This window comes from Pezoporus occidentalis, unplaced genomic scaffold (assembly GCF_034315485.1).
Source record: "Pezoporus occidentalis ecotype Australia unplaced genomic scaffold, CSIRO_AGI_Poc_V1 ctg125, whole genome shotgun sequence".
Lineage (NCBI taxonomy): Eukaryota > Metazoa > Chordata > Aves > Psittaciformes > Psittacidae > Pezoporus > Pezoporus occidentalis.
In genome coordinates, this window is record NW_026913049.1 from 1800241 (window position 1) to 1822983 (window position 22743).

Consider the following 22743-nt stretch of genomic DNA (forward strand, 5'->3'; position numbering starts at 1 on the left):
CATTGTTCTCAACTGGAGGTATTGCAGATTTGAGTCTCACACTGGACATAAACTAATAATACAGGGTATGAAGTATAAAATCATTACTCTCTTTTTATCTAGTATATGAAAAACAGGCATATGTGAAAACTAAAAGCTGGAACGAGCAACCTATGGTGATGTTCATGTAAGTCTCACCTGCATAACACCACCGTCTGCACTGCTCTTCCTACTCATTTCTGACTTGATGGCAAAGGTATTTATTATGCCCCCTAGGTGCTTTTCACCCAATCTAGCCCCTTGTTTGAAAGGACGCTGTCGTGGAGTTCACTCATGCAGAGTTCTGGATTGCTGTCAATTATGTATTTCTTTTTCCTCAACATAAAGAGATTTTAGTACTAAACTGACTGGGTGGATATTCAAATTGAGCTGTGGGAAAATCAACAGAGTGAGACTATTTAAATGACACTGTGAGAACTTCCTCGCTGATATGCCTGAATGTGAAATTGGTAGAACTATTGTATGTGTTGAGGTGAAAGGGTAATTTAGTTTTCATGGTCAGAAAACCATGATCTATGGGTAGAAGACTTGTGGTGGTATTTTTATAATAAGCACACCACACACTGGCATGAAACTGAAATGTTGCCAGTTTTAAATGATAAATTAGAATTAAATGAAAGCTCACCACTCCTTGATGTCCTTTATCATACAGAGCACTGTGCGCCCAACCCAGGAAAAAAATGCCTAAATGTGAGTGAAGAAATACATCAAGAGAGCAGTGCTGCTCAGGTACTTGAAGTTATGCAACTGCTGCATTAGTTTCAACAGCACTGAAGGCTTATTTTCTGAGGATTGTTTTCCCTTCAAGGTAAACAGCCAGCTAAAATTTAACTTGGTTATAGTTATCCATGCTCTTACTGCATGTTTCTAGCTGAGCTCGAGAAGCTACAGTACCATTCTGCATGCAAATAACATCAATCTAATTAATTAACAGCATTCATTGGAAAAAAATCTCATAAATTTTAGAATAAAAAACACCTAAAATAATTTTTTTTTCCCTTTTCAACTTCCAACAGAGAAAAGAGAACTAAATTAAAACCAAACTCTCTGCTCAAGTCAGGTCATCATGACACGAAGCAGTACAAGCCAGTAAATCCAGCAACGCTGACAGTCCAGCCTGGCAGGATGTACACAGGCTCTTGAGCCATGGAAAGCTGGGAGGGCTTTGGATGTGAGTTCTGTGGCTGCAAGCTGGCTTAGAGGAAGGAAAGAAAGGTCAGCGTGCCACAAGCGGCATGTAAGGCGAGACGTGTGTACGTGGATTTGCACTGCTGCATGGCTGGAATACAGCTCCCTCCTGCTTTGGGGATAAACTAATCTCAAGTTTGTGTAGGCAGTATAAGATAACCAGTGTTCATGCTACTGGTATGTCACCGACAGCATTTGGGTTTAAGTAGGAACGCAGGAAAGCAGCTGACTTTCCCAATAAGAGAAGTGTTACTGTACTTCAAAAGGAAAACAAACCAACCAACCAAAAAGCTCCTAAGCTACTAATGAAGCATTGACTGGTCAGAAAATGCAAACTGAACTCTCAGCTTCTCTACTGTAGATATTACCCAAGAAAACCTAAGTGCAGTGCAGCTGGAGGCACAGCCAGTGTTCAAAGCTACCTAAGCTCCAGTTTATTATGCACACGTACAACCAGACCATTCTGAAGTGCAGTGAAATTGGTTTAATTTCTCAGGCTACATGAACGAGGTGCTAAGGAAGCCACATTCCCCTTCCCTAAAGGCTGGTCAGTACAGTTGATCCAGGTAAGATCTTTGCAAACATGAGCCAAGCATTTGACCTTTTGTGCTTCTTTGAGCGCAGCAGGTACAGCTGTGAACAACTTGCTGCGAAAGAGCAGAACAGCTCTCTGGGGCTGGAGGCCTCCTCTTCTCTGCCCTGCATTGTCACAGCTCTCCAAACACAGCTGGGCTGCCACTGCCAGGCACTTCAACCTCCACAAGTCTTTAGAAACTATAAATGCAATGACTCCACAAAGCTGACTAACGACAGCAGAGCCCAAAGGAAACGGTTCACTTCATGGGCTGGTTTGTTTGCTTCACTGAAGTGATAGCACAAGGCAGTGCTGAAAACTTTAGGGTCAAAAATAGCTAAACTGCACAGAATAGGAGAGGCTTGGCCTCGGGTGTGGGACTGCATTACATAGTGTAAGATGAACTTGTAGTGATAGCTCAGACAAAAAGTTATGTCTGCAATCTGAAGAAGATAGCAAGCTTTCTAATTAGTACAACAGGTCTCTTACCTTTCAGATGTGGTCAGGCACACCATAAATGTGAGAAAACAAAAAAGTACATCTACCAAAACCTCTTGATTTCTAGTGTGCAAAATGCAACATTAAGAAGGTCCAGAATTGTTAAGCTTTGGTCAGTATATTGAGAAGCACTGCAAGATGTTTTATTTGGACCTATCTGTAAAGCTCAGGACAAAAAGCACCTTAATCTTCAAACAAATACTAATGCAGAGAAGTGCAAGCAACTGCAAAGCCTCATACTCTCTGAAAGAAAAAACCTAGTTTGCTGATGGCTCTTTGGACATTGCTGCAGTGATAAAAAGGCACACTACCTGCAAATAGGTAAGGAAGGAAGCGATCTTGAGTTTCAATCGGTGTTCATGGTATCCATGTAATCCAGAGCAAATGATGATGAAGAGACTAAAGGCAATTTTATCAACTGGGATCAAATCTGGAAGTTCTCAAATTAAAACAATGAGTTTTTTAATTTCATACTGCAGCCATATTTAGCCAAATGTGTTCTATCTTATGTAGTGCATTTATCATGATCATAAGGTTCTGGGAATTTTTACTGTTAGAGAACTTTAAGAAATACAAATTAAAAATGTTTTTAACCTTTGTCATCTATTCCCCAAAGGCGTCTTTTCTTCCTTTTCGGTTATGCCTTTGAGACAAATACAGAGCACTTCAAACATCTGCTGTATTTATGGGACATGGTGACATGGCAGCCACTTGGAACAAATTTCAGGGATTGAATAAAAGGCAGATGGAGGCTTGTCCAGGGCAAACACGCTGCCTACTCTGTTTTCTAATTTCACAGTTAGGGTGTTGAAGAATAATATTTAGTGTGGGACATTTCTGTTAACAGCTGTTAAACAGTGACATAGTTTATTCAATAGTAAATTATGTGGCAATGCTTAAATTCACAAAGAATGCAAGAAAATATTGTTGCTACACAAAAGAGGAATAGCTGAAGTGGACACTAAGGTCCACAATTACTGAATCTAAATACAGAGAAAAATAAAGAAAATGAAACTTCAAGATGCAGAAATAAAGATTTTTGTGTTATTTATTAAAACATAATTGCTTTAAGGATCACAGTTAGGAGTCAGATTGTACTGAATATGAAATAAATTGTTTGTCTTTGGGCAGTTAGCAATGATGAACCTAGTCACCTAACACAAAGTTATGCTTATACCATTTTATCCAGGGCCACATCTTCACACCAACTACAGTGGGTTTTGTACTATTATGTGGGAATCTCAGAAACATTTTTATCCCCAGTTGTAATGTAGCTTCTTCCTCATTGGCTTTAGGAAAGAACAAACAGTAAGGATACCTTTAGATATACCTTTAGTTGTTACTTGTACACGTTTTTTTAAAGAACAGAACGTAAATTTTATGAACAAGCAACATCACTTGTGCTTTTAATGAGGAGCACCCTGATCTGATCTTATGTCCCACGGGACTTCGTTCAGGTGACAAGGATATTACGTCTATGAAGATGAACCTACACATCATCAACATTATGCTATCACATGATGGATGCATCCAACATGGAATGGAGAAGAGCAAAATCATATGGCCAGCAAGTACTCAACTAAGACTTGCCATTTCATGCATAAACTAAACCACAGGAAATTCCACCTGAACACGAGGAAGAACTTTACTGTGAAGCTGACTGAGCACTGGAATAGCTTGCCCAGAGAGGTTGTGTAGTCTCCTTCCTAAGAGATATTCCACACCTGTGTGGACACAATAGTCAGCAATGTGCTGTAGGCAACCCTGCTTTAGCAGAGAGGTCAGACTAGATGAATCCCAGTGGTCCCTTCCAACCTCAACCCTTCCGTGATTCTGTGATTTCCTAAACTGTTGGAGAATTTCAGTATAATTTTTACTGACTAGCAAAATTTGTTGTATTTTAATAGATTCATAAGTTCTTGTGCTTTATCTGTTTCTCTGGTTTTTGAATATATACACAATTTACTGCCTTAAATGCATGAGCTGCTTTATATCCACATCAAAGGAACAAACATCACCACATTTTTTTCAGTCAAATATTTTTGTGGTAAAACATTACATTCTTCTTTAATGTATAAAGCTAATATAGTCTAATTCCTCTTTTAGAGTTACCCCAATTATAGTGGCATGACTTTAAAATATAAAATATGCAGCTCCACTAAACAGCACTGAAATGAGCCTCATGTGTATCAAAATGTCATCTTTTCAATTTCTTTTTTGCACTTAATCTCACTATAATTTGATGTTAATAGCTGTTTGAGTATTCAGCATTGGAATTCAAAACATTAAGATTATTAAGAGTTGTAGTCAGTGAAAACATCTCTACTTAAAGCTTCTGAAATACAGAATTTTGAAGTTGATGAATTGAGGATTACAGCCAAGTGATTAAGCTTTAGTAAATGCTAAACTTTAAAGGAAAATAACATAAACCAAAGCTTAGCAGGTCTGCACACTCATTACTTCTGTTGTAATATACACTGAAATTTTACTAAGCTTTCCTGTTTTTGAAGGAGAGCAACACTGAACGGTGCAGCAAACAGCATACTGAACTCAGCGTTTCAACACAGGATGAGCACAGACAAGAACATGAATGGATACTTTGTGCCTAACACTTTAGTTACTCATGAAGGTGAGCAACAACTATGTAATCCCGGACAGCTGACTTTGAAAAGATACTTCTGTGAGGCAGATTAATTAATAAAAAGTGAAATATCTGTGAGAAAATGTGGGTAATATTTATTTTAAATCCTCCAAAATCCTGTATTATACACATGCCCACATGCAGCCGTGCACACAGTGTATTAAAGTAAAAAGTTCACACCATGTCATATCAGAAATTTGAGAGCGTGTAGTATGTAAAAAAAATGTTTAAGATAACTGTTCTTAGAAATCTGACAACTCTATTCATTGTCACTCTTATACATATCTTAAAAGCAACCTAGCCAAGTTTACAAAACATTTCTTACGACTGCTGTGTTTTTTGCAGTTAAGGAATCAGGAACGCACAATATGTACATCAAGCTTAAACGGCTTGTGTATGTTACAAGTATAAAGCAGTAGGCAGAGTTAAGTGTGACAAATACACTGAAGTCTTGACATTGCAAAATCCTGACCAAAATAAACAAACAAAAAAATGACCCAGAAATCATCTCTATGATAAGAGAAAAGACATTTCACTTTTTGTGAAAGAGAAGAGGCTTCACCATCCCTGCCAGAATCTTGGGTAGCTGGGCAGCAATCACCTCTGACATCATCTCAGGGAATTCAACACTCAGTGCACGGGACTGGAGAAATGTGTTCAGACAGAAGAGATGGAGCTGTTTCACTAGCTGGATTTAATAAAATACAAACATGATAAATCAAGATAACAGTAATCAGTCAGGCAAGCATGCTGCAAATCACATATCTCATACATCCATCAGCTGACATCTTTATATACCTTCCTCTGTCATTTCCTGAAGCAATAATGAGGGTGCTTGTCATTCCCTATTAAAATATCCTCCCATGGCAAAAATCATAAACTAAACATAGCCACATGTCACATAAAAACAGTGCCTTACTGATATTACAGGGTATCATCCTCGATTATGACAGGCACCATGAACAATGGCAATTACTAAGCAAATATTCAAACTTTTATTCTCACATTCAGCACATCTTAGTGCCTTGATCACTGTATGCTGTCCAAACACTGCTCTGAGGGACAGCATTTACTGTTTGTCTGCAAGCTTTTCGACAGTTCTGATTATGATCGTATCTGGGTATGCCACAAACATTAAGCACCACAGGCCCTCATCCCCTGAAAGGAACTATGACTGTTTTACCTCTTCTACCTTCTCTCGGAAGTTCCAATGTTATAGTAGTTTTTCTTTAAGACCTGTGATCTTTACACTGTGAAACATCATACTATTTCTCCTACCTTAGACTTTTAACAACACAGTCTCTCCAATGTGATGACCTTGTATCTCCCATCACTTTATCAGCCTAAAAAAGGCATTTGAATGAAGGTACTTTATAGACCAAACATTACCCTCACCATCACCTTGCTGGATATTTTGCAGCAAGGCTCGCTCACTACCACTAAGACTATCTTACTTTAAGCATTTGAAATTAAGAGATTGACTCTACAGCCGAAGAGGAAATCTCAGAATTTTCCTCTGGATGCTATGACTCTCAGATTTCAAGTTATTACTCCAGGTAAGGCAGGAAGCCCTTTTATGCTAAGCAAGACTGATCCAAACTGTTGCTTGAGCAGAGGGCTACTACGAGTAGTATTCTGGCCAGGACTTGTTATTCCAAGACTGTGTTTTCCTACAATGTTAGAGAATTTGAGTATCATTTTTAGTGACTGGCAAAATTTGTCATATTCATATAGATCCATAAATTTTTGTGCTTTATCTGTTTCTCTGTTGTTTAAATATATCAACATTATAAAGCTAATCCAGTGAAGGGTTTAGCTCTGACAGTCCCAGGTGACAACTGCAGTCTGACTACCAGTAAACACTTAAAGTTAAGCTCCATATCCTACCTTCAGAATTCTCTACCTTAACCTGAAAGGATGTTTTTCATACTTGTCTCATTCTCGTTTTGCTGGTATCTGAGACAATGCAATAGCTAATAGTGAATGTGAGTTCTGTAGATAGCAGAAGCTCCTGGAGAGGTTTGTGCAGTGGATTGAAAGACTCCATACCACCTGGTGAGCCACAAAATTATCAATATTGTTACCTCTCAACTCCCATAAACGGGATTCTCAAAGGGTGCATTTTTTTCCCCCATCAGAAAGAGGAATTAGTTACAGTTAAAGGTTTTAGATGAATAAATGTGTTTATTCATGAACAATTAAAATAAAATGCAGATTTGAAGAGTGAAGAACACAAACATGCATGGACCCACCCTTCCCTGAACTTCCTGTGAGCATCACACCATCAACACCAAACTCAAACGCATTCTTCCTAAACTATTTCAGTGCTACTTCTCCAGTGCTTGCTAAAAACATAGCTATTGTCCTCTTTTTGCCTGCTTTCTGCCTCTCTTGCAGAGATACACAAGCCAATACAAAACAATATTCACATGAGCAGAAGTTATAACGATATGTTATGCCTCAGTTTCAGTGGATGCTAAGCCAATAGTATATATGATGAATTCTCAGAGGTATGGAAAGGATTCAGATGCATCTCATAAAACAGATTAATCTCTGGTATTATTACTACTAGAGATCTCAAAGATGACTCAATTCCCAAATACAGACAGAAACTGAAAAAATGGCATAGAATATATTCATAAAAGTAGTTGAATTAAGGTTGCAAAATTTGATTGTCTTTCTCTAATTCTTAGTACCCTGACTTTGCAACTTGAATTGCCTTTTCTTTGCATTATTTAAATATTTTCATGAACATGTATAAACACACACACGCTGTCCCTTAACAAAACCTGAAACTATACTAGCTACATTACAGAAATAATGAAACAAAATGGTAGCATTCAGTGCATATTTCTCAATCTTGTCATTTTTCTTAAATCGTATTTCCTAAATCTTGTCTACCATATAATATATACACAATATATATCCATGACGAATATACAGCCATCTATACATGCAAATATACACATTAAATGAAAAATGTAGAGGTTTTCTTTTGTTGTTTAGAGATACTGACTAGCCACTTTCCATAAAATTCCATGTAAGAAATACTAGTTCCTCACATAAAAAGCAAACCACTTCAACAAGTAAACTTACATCATGCATGGAATCCATCAGTTTTGTAAGCTGATAGAAACGCTGCGAGTTGGCCACAACGCCTTTCTGGCGCAAACCAATTGCTTTCACCAGTTCTCTAATATAACTTGTTCTCATCTCATCAAATTGGCTTTGGCTTCTTAGACCTTCCAAAGGAACTAAAAAAAAAGTAACACTTCTGTTGCAATTTATTCTGAAGGCAATAGGAGAAATTTAAAGTACAGAACAATTTCTAGTATTTCAGACTGTGGAGTGCAATTCATTATTATACTTCAGGTCCTTCTTCTTGTTCAAAGGCTACTCCAGAAGCAGTGACAGAGTTAGTGTCCTGGGATATACCAGCAACAATCAGACATTTCTGCTGATTGCTGATGTCTAGAAATAGCCATAAGCTTCTGCAGACACCTGTCTGCTTGTCCTGGTTTTGACTGTGATAGAATTAATTCTCTTCCTAATAGGTAGTACAGGGGTTAAACCTGTCCAGTGGATAAACCCCTGGTAGTTGGGGTTAAACCACAACACTGCTGAAGATGGCTCAAAGAACCACTCCCATACTTGAATAAAGCTGTTATGAACTGGCTTATGTTTACCCTGATGAGGGTCCATGTCTGTTCATAGCAGATTTACATTAGAGAGATCTAGATGGAGCCGGGACTTCAAAATGGAGTCAAGAACTAACAACTATTAAGTAGTGTAGACAGTAAAGCATCCAGTGTTCAGGCCTTCTGTTTGGACCTCTTAATAGGATAGTTGCACTATTGGAGTCTTACATGTGAGCAACTTTTTAGAGAGATTAGCAAGGAGGAGTAAATGGTTGAACTCACTCTTCTCTTAAAGGTGAGCCATGAGGACCAAAATGAGAATATGGAGAAAACACTGAGAAATACACCTGTTAATGGCTGTGATAAGATCATATCTGATTGCTGACAGTATGTGCTGGTGGCATTGTAAGGAAACAGTGCAAGCTCTAGTCTTTACTTTCCTGGCATGGTGATGTGTAATACACAAGTCTTATAATTTATGTTGTCAGAGGCAGTTAAGAAATTAAAAACTTTAAGAAATTAAACTCTAAAAATTATTCCCATCTGGCAATCAAATGTAAATCCTTCTTCACTCTACTAATCCTACAGTAAAACATGCTCTTGGGCACATGGAATGTTCACTGTTTTGGAAGTATCCTTAAAAAGAAATGTAGAGATGCTTATTTTTCTCCATGGACTCTAAAAGAATGTCATAGGGACTAGCTCAGCTAAATAAATCTTCTGATAGTTATCTAGGTATCTAGAACATTTCAAACTGGTATCAGACCATGACTAATAATAGGGCCACAACAGACTTCAAGGGAAAAAAAATAAAAAATTTAAAAATTGGTCCATAATTAGATAGCAAATCCCGCACTGTGAGCAACACTGCTCTCTGTTCAGGAATCACAGACCTTGTTCTGAAATCAGCTGCCTAAGTCATGTCTGGTTCCTCAGAAAAACATAACGGGAAAGGAGACACTTCAGGCAAACAGTAAAAGTCCATCACCCCAAACCCAGAGAGAACTGTCAAGGCAGAAGCTCATGTCTCTGTTCTACTTGAGTTAAGCAGAAGTCTCCTGTTTTGGAGGAGACTGCCCAAGAGAGGAAACAATCCCGTTTGTTTGCCCAGATTGTCTCTTGCTCAGTGTCTCCTCTGACAGCTCGGTGTCCAGGGGAAGGAGAGAGACACACATACAGAAAATAGCAGGTTTACTTTAAAGGTAAGTGTCTAAGCACTGAACTGGGCTACAGAAGTCAGGGTCTGACTGCTAACAGATTCAAACAAAAATAAAAATAGAGAATAGAAACTGTGACTGCTTCTAGGGAAAGTACATTTATTACACTACACCTAAGAACAGTCCAGCTTTTAGGAATGCCATGTTAGGTTTTTTTCAGTGGCTGATGGAGATAAAATGCTGGATGAGGTCGGATTTTAGTTTGACTCAGTATGGCCTCTCAAGTCCAGATAGACAAAGGAGGTATCTGAAAGTGTGGCTGTCACATCTACATCACGGGTCTGAATGGAAAGCACAGGTTCTGGTCTGTAGAGAATACAATGTGCTGAGGAATAATACAGGCAGGAACACTCATGGTAGGGGAAAGCTGAGTCATGGAAAAAGAATGGCTTGATTTTCAAAGCCTGGGTGGCTCAGGGTATGTCTTAACAGCACATTTACAGACATCTAGGAAATCTTTTTCGTACCAACAGACATTCTGATGGAATTTAGGGTTAGGTGGATGATACCCTTGGCTTTTATCTATAAACCAGCAATTTAGCCCTTACATTTCCTTTGTGAATTAAGTTAAAAGATTTCTTCCAGCAGTGAATAGCCCATTTCCCTAAAATTCTGCAAAAGCATGGTCACATTCTTGTTTAATCACAAGAAGTTCCACTAAGCTATGTATTTGAGTGAAGAATTACAATGTGTTACATGCACAAATGCAACTTAAGCACAGGTAGCTCAAATGTTCCTTCCCTCTGAACATATGTAAAGAATGTGGCTGCTTGTATTCAGTGGCAAGAACACAGCCAAAATCTTGTGCAACAAGATTTTGCAATTCCTCTAAATCAAAGTCTGGAAAGTGTTTGAGCTAGAACTGAACTTACTACACGCTTATTTCTTTTTCGTATAGGCCTGCTTTCTTAAATCAAGGCATTTCTGAACTATTCATAGTACTACTTCCCAACTGCACACGGCCTCTACAAAATGGAGCCCTATTTAGAACTTATGGGGCACTGCTACAACACAGCATGTTGCATATAGTAAACAAGGACCTGTAAAATAGGAACAACTGCAGAACGTAAAAATGTTGGTCCACTTTTGAAAAGACTAATTCTGCTTTCAAGACATCTTTGAAACTGTCACAAATACAATACATAGAATACACCTAAGTCATAGCAAACTCAATGGAAAAACTGTAAAATCAAAAATAACGTTAACACGTAGGCTGGGGGGGGGCATTCAGAATTAGAAATGTATTGAAACTGACATTCTGTTGTGTTTAATGTAAATTACTGCTTCTTCAAAATGATAGAAAAAGTAAAAAAGAGTTCATCTAAACAATAAATCAAACAGAAGACAGAATGAGAAACTAAAAGTTCAGACTTGATTTACTGTTAGTATATGAAAGCTTGAAATGGCCATACTTTCACATTTGAAGAGGATTAAAATGAACACCATGACTGAAATAAAAGTAGTTTTAAAAAACACTTCAGAGCAACAATGAGGTTATATGTTTTTTTGAGAAGAGTTTTGTGGAATTATATTTATACAGTACCAAACGTCTACTAAATGTCTCAGCAACAACGGTTAGGTGTGTTCCTTTTCCCAAAGATCTGACAAACTGTTTTTTCCTACAAGACAATAAGTGCAGGAGAGAACAAAAAGCAAAGCTCATCAGCACAGGTAGAAATACTTTCTTTTTTTTTCCTTTATAACTAATTTCTTGCATATATATAAACAAATCATCCTAAAAATGAATTTCTGAGTGCAATGCAGTAAGTAAAGAATGGTAGTTTGATGAATAATGTTAAACTGATGTACATATATATGACAGGGATTGGATCATTGTAATGCTTCTTTTAGCTTTGAACATTCTGGGACAGAAATGGATGGCTGGAAAATCACAAATGGATCTAAATTTCACTGGAATTTAAAACTTCCCTCTAAGATTCAAATGATAGGCAAGGGAGTTCATTTGTGATGAAAATAAGATGGAAAACGTTTAAACGAAGAATGCATTCAGAATTCAACAAAGCAACTGAATTTATAGCAGGGATGGATTTTCATCCACATTATTTTTATTGCTTTAGCAGAGTATATGGTTTTTTGCTATTATTTTAGTATTTTTAATGTTCATATGAGCTAAATTTAATCTTTACTGCTTATGCCCTGTTGAGACCAAGGGTTGTTTTAGCATGCAGCCAAGGACAGCTTAAGGGGGAATAAATTTTAGTTCCTATGCTTTACAACCAACAAGCACATTATGCAGGATTTGCACAGCTCTCCTCTGACTCCATAGGTGTGTAGAGAACCAAACTTCAATATTTTTCCAATTTTATTTCTCAGAGGTGCTTATTCTCATTTCTAGTAGCACCTGCACCATTTTAAAACTTTCCATTTGGAGATTCACAACTAACAATTATGGCCTCAGCAGATGTACACGTTAGTATTTTAGAAACGGTTGGAAGATACCTTCATCAAATACCACATCCCCCATTTAAAGTGGAATGCAGCCGTATGCTGGATGCTTTAAAAAATGCGTATGATTAAAAGTGACCATGGCTTTTGTTCTAAAGAAACAAACCAAAGAAAAACATTTCCATATCTTTGTGTTAAACTTAATCTATTTATAACTACAAGAGGCTGAATACATGTTAATATTGTTTGCCATGTCCATCTCCCTAATTCTTTTGAAAAAGTATGCTTTAAGTTCTTGGCCAAGATAAAGCCCTGAGTCCTGACAAATTATTAAATATTTTTCAATATGTATTTCTAATGCTTTTAAGGTTTTAATTTTTTAATCTGTATAAAGTCATTTAAGCTGAAGAGCTTCCAGGCAAAAATTCTGCACACTTGATTTGAAAATGAGAACCAAGAATGAATCACAAATTATTTGTTCCTTATAAACACTAGAAAAAATATTTGTAGGCCTTGGAATACTAACATTCCTCCTAAAGAAGCTTTAATTGGTTAAGCCAGACAGCTTAGCAGTTGTCAAGTTAAACAACATGGTTCAATACTCTTCCTAGTGAAAAAAACAGAAATCAAAGAACCTACTTGTGTTGAGGAGTAACAGCGCTTTCATACACAGAAACTCTTCTTGGCTAACTTGAAGTCTGACAAATTCCTGTGGGAGTTGCCACATGGATAGGCACAGGGAATAGAACGATGATTCTTTCATCCTCTGTCTTACCCAGAAAAGGTAAAAAGAAATAAAAAAACACCAAACAAAAAACCACAACATGAAAATAAGGAACAGCTCCAGTACTGCTTGTTTGAAGAAAGTACCTTGTTAGCAATTTCATTACTACATTACAGAAACTGAAGAAAGTTTAGACACATGAATATTCTGACATTTTTGTACCTACAACCAACGGCTGGTTTTTAATTGTAATGAATGTGCTAGTATTTGGATCTTACTGCCACCCAGAAAAACAAAACAAAACCAAACCTTAGAGATTATGAAGGCTGAATGCCAACTACCAAAAAAGGGGGTTTATTAATTAAAAACACCCTAATGATTAATATTTTCTTTTAGACACTGACAGAGTTTCAAATTCTCTGAAAAGATGTCAAAGCATGAAATCAAAGACAAACCTAAAAGTTTACAGAAAACTTCTTAGGTTTTGCAAAAATGTCTGCATCAAAATATTTTGTTGCAAGTCTAACACTGTACTGCTAACAGCAATGATATTATTTTGTAATGACTTATGTCATTAAAGACACAGTTACAAATGTTGCATGTAAATATATACCAAAGGATTTTAGGTAAACTTAGACATTAGTACAGCCTTATCTAAATTAAGAAGTAACAGAATAAACCTCACAAGGAAATACATAAAATTGTTTACAGTTTTTTTGCAGCACTTCAGTCTTACTTTTCAACATGTTGGTATAGTGAGTATATTTTCTTGCATGCATTTATTGGGAAGGCAGTTTTCAACTGAAATGACTGCCACGACTGCATTACAAAGTTTGTAATCATCTGAACTGAATTCATTGTACATTAACCAGAAGATCCAGTAACTTGAGCTAATTTTACAAAGTCGCATCTCAAACCAGATGAATTAGGTAAAAGAAGAAGATTAAATTTCCCCCTCAACACCCCTGAAGTTTATACAGCATTCCAGACTGACTGCAGATAATACCTTCAACAATGAAAACAGAAGATATTTTCCATAAACAAAAGGCTTTTCTCAATGCACTGAGGTATCTTTCTTATTTAAAGTGTTACTGCTATCATAAAAGAATTTTTTTTCAGCTTTGTTCAACATCTGATATCTTGTACCAGCTCTTAAATGACTTAGACATGGAAATTTAACCTGTTAGATCTGAATGGACTGGTTATTTCTACATCTACTTTAAATCTCTCTTCCTATTCCTTTCTGGTAGTCTCTATTCCTAATTATTATCTATGAACAGTGATAACAGTTTTCAGGGTATGTTTAAATGCTGTTCTTAGTCATGTTTTGAGACACTGCAAAGTGTAAGTAACAGCAAATCTTTTTAAGAGTTGAAAACCTTTGTCAAACTAACACTCCTGCCTTTCTTCGTCCAAAATCAATGCTACCAAGCACATCATTCCCAAGGAGCACGACAACTCAGTTTGCTAAATGACAGACTGGCTGTGAAACAAGCTTTGGATTGTGGTTTCATGGTCATTATGAAACAACTCAAGTGTGTGTTGCCCATGTGTCAGTATTTTCCATTATCTCCTTCCACCTCTAGGCGTGCACTCCCACTATTCCAGCATTAGTGCCTGCACTCCCATGTGGAGAGTCAGAGCAGGGATCACCTCCACCTTTTAATTAATGGCTTTTTCTGAGGTATTTCTCAAGCATATAATTTCCTTATCTGCTGGAAAATGCAGCCAGATAGTGTTTGACCCATCTTAAGTGAAATCATGGGGATTCATGACCAGGACAGTGCTTAGCAGTTACCTTTGCTTAAAAAGTGATCATGAAAGTACAATCTTAGACATCATTGTAGACAAGGAATTTCCTTACGTTTTACTTATCTAAAAGCTAACTTATTTCCCAATAAATAGTTGCAGCTATGATTTAGTGCTCTGGTTACTTTTCACATCTAACTATAACATTTCCAGTATGACCCTGATGACATGTTCTACAACCAAAAGAAGTTTATGTATGTTGTCAGTACGTCTCCTCCATGTAGATGGCCTTGAGCTACAAATAAGAAGTTGTCTCTGAGTATAATCAGAGTTCATAAATCTTAACCCTATACTGGAAAAAGTCTTCTTCACAAGATGGCAGCAGCGGTCCACACACAGGGAAACACCCCAAGATGTGACATTGCTGCCTAATGCCATCTGACTTTGTATTTCTTATGAATGCAATCATGAGATATATCACAGCATATGCTGGGACAGAATACAGTCAGAAATTTTCTCAATCTTATCCCTTCAAAGTATTTCCATTTGTACAGCAAATACACATGGGAGAGGAAAGAATTCATTACACTATAACTTCACAGTGATTTACGATCATCTGGAAGAGACAAGGTCAGGAGCTACATGGCCTGCTCCACCATGTATTTTCTATGAGGAAGTTCACTCACAAGAACTTTCCTATCTATACATTTTAAATTCAGATACCTAGGTCTTCTGCAAATCCACCTCTTAATCCTTAAACAGATATGTCTTGCAAGAAAACTGTTTAACTTTCATCCCACTTCATAGTAGTTCTTTTAAGATTTTAAGAAAAAATAACTAAAAAATGTATTAAGGAAAAATAAACAAAGATTAAATAATGTTTTACTGTTCACAGAAACCTCCCATGTAGTATAAAAACTGTATCTATCTATATATCTTTTCTGAAAATCTGACAAACTGTAATGAGGATTATCAGAATTAATCAGCATAGTGAAGAAAAATCTAAGCCAACAATCTCTCCCTCAAGAAAGAAAAGAGCAGTCTCACATATTTTATCCTTGATATTAAAATTCCTTCTTGCTAAATCATTACAATTTTCTAACAAGAAATGGCCTTCAGAAAATCAGAGCTTCATCAGAAAGTGTCAAAACTGAGTATTTAGTCTATACATGAACTATCTGCAAAAAACAAACAACAATGATCAAAGGAAATCCCATTCTTAACATTAATTCATGTCTTATTCAGGTGAATGCAGGTAAATCTTCCAACAGCATCATTTTTAATAGATTTTTCTCTTAGGTAACTAAAATATTATTCAAACTTTTTGTTTGGCCATGCCAGCAGAATATTTGGGATTCCCACAAAACACTTCCCAAAGTTACTGTACTTTAATATGATCAGAGCACTTTGCTGTTAATTCTGAAACAGAAAAAAAGTAGTGAATGAAATCTTGGCCTCAAGGAAGTCACATTCTCACTGACAGAAGTAAGCTCAAAATATCATTCATATCATGCAAGAGCAGTTCTACTTACTCATTTAGAATCAGATCTGGTGCAAAATACAACATCTGACCACTGACATGTTTGTATGATCTCCATCCCATTGCAAAAACCATTAGACTCATCCATGAGTACTGGATGAGGGTTATCTGATCATCGATATGTAAATTCCGAAATCCTGGAAATTAAATGGAAAGTTAAAATAGTTTATAATTTTCATTTAGACAACAGCTGAGTAGGTGTTCTGAGATTGCATTTCGAGCATTTGTCTTTTCAGGTGTTGTCAGTTTTATAGCCCAAAGTTCAGCCAAGAGGTATGACAAGCAGAAGCTGCAATGGTGAGGAGCAGTGATAGGGACTATCTTTTCCTGCAGCAGCGAAGTGGCACACTGAGCTCACATGAAGTTGTGCTTTCTAGTCTTTCTGCTTGATATATTGATTTTTATATATGCCACAGGATCAGGCCCCTATGACCATACAGCACACGTACATGCATAACATGATTTTTTTTTGGAATCCACAATTGGATCTTCATACATTCAGTTACTTCTCATTACCAGTCTATTTGTGAGCTGCTTAGTCTGAATTGGTACTATTTATTGCAGCTTTTCTCTGTTGCTTTCAAAAATTCATTTCAAGAAGAAAAAAGATTATGCAGAAATATAAGCATTTTTTAACACAAAAAGAATTAATAACAGATTAGGAGGGGTTGAGGTGGAAAAGCTGCTCTAACAATCACATACCAGAACTCGCCAGGCTTCTACTGATTTTCAGAGTGAGTTTCAATGGTTAGATGCATTCCTTCAAAAGTGCCCCCTTATTAAAATGAATTTGATCAGATATATTATCTGATTAAGCAGAAGTTTGATCATTTTAGAACTTTTTAAGAATTAATTAACAGGCAGACAATAATATCCTCTTTTGACTGCTCATCCTAGGACATATTTGCTTGACTAGAATTCACTACATATAAGAAGTGCTATTACCTGGTAGCAATTTAGACCATTTGACCACACAAAGAAGTTGCCTCTCACAAAGATGATTTAGACTGGTCAGCAAGGAACTTGGTGTTTCAGGTTTTGTATTGTCATAACCTGCATAGACAACTTCTGGCTCAATGCCTCTTAAGACACTTATCATTGGGGGAACAAACTGTATTTCTTGATTTGGAGAAAAGGACAGCTTTTGGGTAAGAGACTGGCTTTCATCTTGAAGGGTCGCTGGCTGCTGGAGTGCAGCATCTAATGCTCTCACAACCTTGATTTTGTTAAACTTTTTAAATTTTCGACCTGAAAGAGAAAATTGTTGAACTGTTAAAAAGAATTAACCATAAACACTAATATTCTCCATTAGTGGTGGATTGCACTTTTAATCTATACAAGGAAACTAGAACAGTCTTTGGAGTAAGCTTTTTATTTCTTTGTCTATTTATATAATTAAGAATAATCATGGAAAAAAGAGTTCCTACTTCCATATCCTCCTCCCTTCACTAAGAGATGAACGGAACCCACCCATTAAAATTATTGCCATGAATTCCAGGTTACAGTAACCTCATAAAGTGTTTTCTGGTTCAGTTCCCACTGTTCTAGCATGTGCTGACAGCAGAGCCAGCTGGCTCTAAAACTCAGCTTCTATTCAGTGTTAACTTAAGGATCCTGTTTCTTTTTTCTCCCTAATACTCAGAAACAAAAAATGCTAGTAATTCATTACTACACACAGAAATTCCTTTCCTCAAGCTCCATAAAGGCGTTTCAGTCTCATGGCTAAATTCTGTTTTGACGATCTGTAGGGTAATATATTCCTCCTGTTTTCCAGAAAGAAAATACAATTCAAGGGATGAGTGAAATGCCAACAAATACTGTAAAACCACATGCCAACACTTAAAAAAACTTCACTTTCTGAAGAACTATTTCTCTGTCTCAGTATTTGTAATTCCTACTTTCATATTGCAGCAGTTTGAAGAAAACTAAAGTAACAGAACTGCCTTTCCAAAATAAACACAGACGCTACATCTGATATGGCTATGGAAATATACAGAGCTCTAGGTTGCAACTCTTCGAATTTCTTCCATGGAAACAGTCTTGCAGTACATAATACAGACACGGAAAATCAGATCTTCAGGGGTTCAAAGACAGTAACCCTCAGTAACATATTACCATATTACAAGTTTCAATGAAAAAATGGCTGCACGGAACAGATTTCCTTTAAACAGATCCTCAAAGGTGATGGAAACCCTGTTAGATCATTAGTTCTGCCAAAGAGGTTTGGCTTAGTGAAAAAAATGGTTAAAAATGGAATGAAGACACTGATACTTATGGTCTGATTTACATGATGGTGGGACACCTAGAGAGATGCAGGGTGATAGCAAAAAAAATAAAAGGGTAAATCATTCTGCTAACAAAATAAAAAAAATAAGTTTACATGTTTCAAGTTTACCTTCAAGAAAATAACAAGGAATGAGAAGGTTTTGCTATAAAAACCATCCAGAAATCACACAGGTATTTTTACTCATTGAGGTACTGCATACTTTAACAATAATAGAAAAAGAGATGCACCAGATTTCACTGGGTGAAAAGAAAATCCATGACTATCAGACTGCTGAACCACTGAGAAACTGCATTATAAAATGCCAACATGCAAAAATCACTCTGAAAGTATGGGAGGTGAAAATAGAACCATAACAGTATGCATCTATTTGGTTGAACTAAGATCCCGTTTATAATGTGCATATTGAATTGTCTTTTAAAACATGGTACTTTTATTTACAAGCAACAGATTAGACAAGGGAACTCACCACCTTCTAGAAAAAGGGACAAAGACGTCTCCATCTTTCACTGCCTTCTTTTTATTTTAGTTAAAAGTAGTGCTGCTCTGTTAGAATGCAGCCAGTGCGCCAAAGAGACCCCAGGACACAGTAGCAGGGAAGCACAACTAAACTTAGGCACATGCTCTGAATCCATTCTCCATCATTTATGGAAGGAACCCCAGGGATGCTAGCATAGTCAAACTCATCTATTACCTTCCTCCTGAGGAAAGTCCTGGTCTTCCAAACTACACAGGAAACCAGAAAGGTTCAACAAAATTGACTTTATGTAGGAACATGCTTATTCCATTTTCTTCAGGTGTTGCCATACCATACAAGATAGAAAATGTTATGAAAATCCAGTGTTTCTATTTTGGAAGACCTAGTACGTACACTTCAGAGAATTAAACTGACCTTTTCAAAACATTCATTAGTAGTACACAGGTAGTATAACTTCAAACAAGATTAATACATGGGAAGATTCCTTATGTCATTTTTAAATACTTTATGCAGAATGAATTCTATTACTTAAATCAACTATTCTTGATGCACCCTGGCACAACTGGAGGCAGAATCATTTTGTGAACCAGACAGGATTGAGCAGATGAACACAATCTAAAAAGCCAAAATTTGCTTTAAAAAGTAATTTTCTGTTATTCCATCACAAATATGCATGTTTATGCACTACAAGAGACCTAGGGCCAATTTCTATCATAATATAGTCTCAAACATGCTGGGAATTTCCCACTAACTATTGTTTAGGCATGAAGGAAAACAGAAGGAACAATATATTTGATAGTTCATAAATAATGATTTCAGGTATTCTCTGAAATAATGGCTTCAGATACTTTTACACTTCAGAGAACAAGTAAAGAAAGAAACCAGAGTGTTTATCACATGGAAATGTTAGTAGTTAATAAGTACCCATGTTTCCAAGCGATTAAATGTATCAGAATTAATGTCACACCGGCTTGCAGAATTGCTTATGTGTTTATTTCCAATTATGTTGCTTAACAGCCACTAGAAAAGCAACTCCACTTGTTACCTATCTACTGCAGAGGCACCTAATAACTCACAGTAAACTTGCCCATCCACCACAAGGAGACCACGTCAAATTAATGCAAATTCTTAAGGACCTAAAGAAAACAACAGATATTTGACAACAACTTAGTTTTCAATTGCTCCTTACAAAAATATCCAGATAAATTCCTGCTGTAAGATAAACAAATGCCTTCACTTAGTCCTATAATGTGTAAAGAACACTAACCCACTCTGGCCATTATTCACCTTAATACTAAAACTTGTCTATGCATATTTAGACAGCACACCTTCTCTTTGTAAGATGTTCATTAGTTTAAGATAGACAACCAAACAAGATGCTTCTTAGTACTCACAGTTCCCTTACCCTCAATTATTACAAATAGCATGAGTAGTGTTTGTGTACATGTACCTAGAAAACATAAAGAAATAAAAAAAATAAAAAAATCTCATTATCAAATCTACTAAATCTCATTATCAAATACCTTAGGATTTTCTCTTTGAAATATAATTCTGTATTTTAATATTCTTTTAACTGGGCATAGAGAACCATACTGCCAATCAGCAATTACTGGTAACAGACATTTCATCTTAAAATGGCTGGGCTTTCTAGTAAAAGTCTAACATCACACTATCCTTCTCCATACCCTGTAATCAGGTGAAAAAATATCGATAATTTATTATTCTTGACAGAACACTATGGCTTTGACTTTAAGGTCACTATGCTCTTGCATCTTGCGTAGGAGAATAAGCTGTGCACACCTTAAGAGGGTGTATACAAAATAAAGGAACAAAGCAGCAAAGCAGAAGTAATAGATCTTGATTTTAATAAACCCTTTAATGCTACCTCCGAAAGCATTACCTTGAAAATTAATTCAAATGTGTCTGCATGTAATCACTGCAATGTGGACTGAAAGCTGACTGAAACAATGAAGAAAGCATTAATTTAGCAATACAGCTGAACAAGGAATCTGTGACAGCCAGCCTGGGAAAATTACAAATTCACTGAAAGAAAAAAAGCTAGGCATTTGTTTATTCCAGAACCTGACCCAGCTCCCTGCTATCCTGTTAGGTAGAAGATTAGAAAGGGAACAGATTAATGTGTCTAGGTAGGTGATTATAAAACTCAAAGACAATTAACAGTCCCTCAGAGAATAACAATTAAGGCATTATGAATGTATGCTTTAATTGATACTTTCCTTCCATATACTAAGAAAGAAGAAACAGACCACATAGTGAAATTGGTTACTAAAGCTCTTTGCTGCCAGTCTACAATTTACTTAAAACTGACTACAATTTATTTTAGAACAATGCAGGTTCATTTCACTGCTTTGACATCAGGGTCAGAAAATGGAACTGCTGCCAGTGAAATATAATATTCTCTAGCTATATGGCTGCCACTCAGTAGTAACATTTAGCAGAAGGTAAGTCTACTTCTCCCAGCAGTGGGTTTAATTAATGCAGTAAGAATCCTTAGAATCTTATAGTTAACATCCTGTAAAATCTTAGTCTTTCTGACCTTGATTAAGCAATATTGGAAGTCTATATTTAGTAACTGAAGGATAGCATTAAGAAACTAAGTAGCAGGAATGAAAGAACAAAAGTATATCTATGTAAGTTCTGAATGGCTGAAATCAGAAAATGCACAAAAAATCTTAAAGTATAATAGACTATAAATATAATATTTAAAATACTGACAATTCTTACTCATTTAAAATGCTCAAGAATGTATTTAACTATGTTTTTGTTGTTTGTTTTTTCCATGAACTGGAACTTTGTTTATGGACACTTATGTCCTGGGGAAAATTAGCCCCATATATGAATCAGTATGTTCATCAGCATGGCAAGTCATGGGTAGGAAATATTCCACATGTGATACAATAAAGGAAGTATAAGAAATGGCAGAAGAGGAAAAGAAAGATGACAGTAACAGAAGAAAGAGCATTATGGCCTAATTTGAGATTTTTTGGTGTTTTGAATTTTATATCTTCATTTCCCCATCTTCTGGCCTACATTTGGGCAGAGACATCTTTTACAGATGAGGGTGCTCAAACCTCACAAGACAACCTTACAAGTTGTCCTCAACCTTAAAAGACAGGCATCTGCCACCTCCTCCTTTCCCAAGTCTCGCTCTTATCACATATTTTCCACAGCCCACTCTGGACCCCTGCCTCCCCAGCTTTCTCCTCTTCCAAACCTGGGCAAACAATGTTTCAGCTTCTGCCCTCATAGTAATACCTTTTTTCTCCTGCACTGCTACCCCAGGTCTAAACCACAACTTCTCTCTGAGAAGGATCCAAAGGTTGTATTCTTTTGCTTTTGTCCCTCTTCCCCCAGTCCATTGCCACCAACACTTGTCAGCTCCGTTTGCTTTACTGAGAGGCAGCACTGACTGCCCAAGGTGCAGGAAGGAGGGAGAGACAGTAACACCAATTAGATTGATGGCTCTCATTATCTCCAGCACTGTGAGGGATGCAGTTTCAAGACAACTCAAAGGAGAGGCAGCACTAAATATCTAGGGAGGCTCAGGGGTGCAACACAGAACACAGTATATGCCATTGCACCGCCTCTCCTCCCTCTCATCCTGCTGGCTATCCCCTGCAGCACTATCGCTTACAGAAGATGAAGTAACAACAGCCACTCGCTGTTTGGGAACTACTGATTCACATCCCCAATAAACGTATAGAGGCTAACATGATGGCCATATGTGCGGAATCCTCCAAGTCCAT

General features: G+C 36.8%; 1 protein-coding gene across 2 annotated transcripts in view; it reads right to left on the minus strand.

Moving 5' to 3' along the window:
• Positions 1–3324: 3324 nt before the first annotated feature.
• PGR (progesterone receptor) overlaps positions 3325–22743 on the minus strand; it is a 36732-nt gene continuing 17313 nt past the window's right edge. Inside the window, exons 4-8 of one of the 2 annotated variants that reach the window (XM_062607753.1) lie at positions 17160–17462; positions 16207–16351; positions 12841–12971; positions 8037–8194; positions 3325–5628 (exon numbers count right to left, since the gene is read on the minus strand). In XM_062607753.1, the coding sequence (XP_062463737.1) occupies positions 5473–5628; positions 8037–8194; positions 12841–12971; positions 16207–16351; positions 17160–17462 (893 nt within the window). In that variant the 3' untranslated portion in view covers positions 3325–5472. Of the gene's footprint in view, positions 5629–8036; positions 8195–11338; positions 11415–12840; positions 12972–16206; positions 16352–17159; positions 17463–22743 lie in introns of those variants that run through there. The other variant, XM_062607754.1, reaches the window with a different exon arrangement.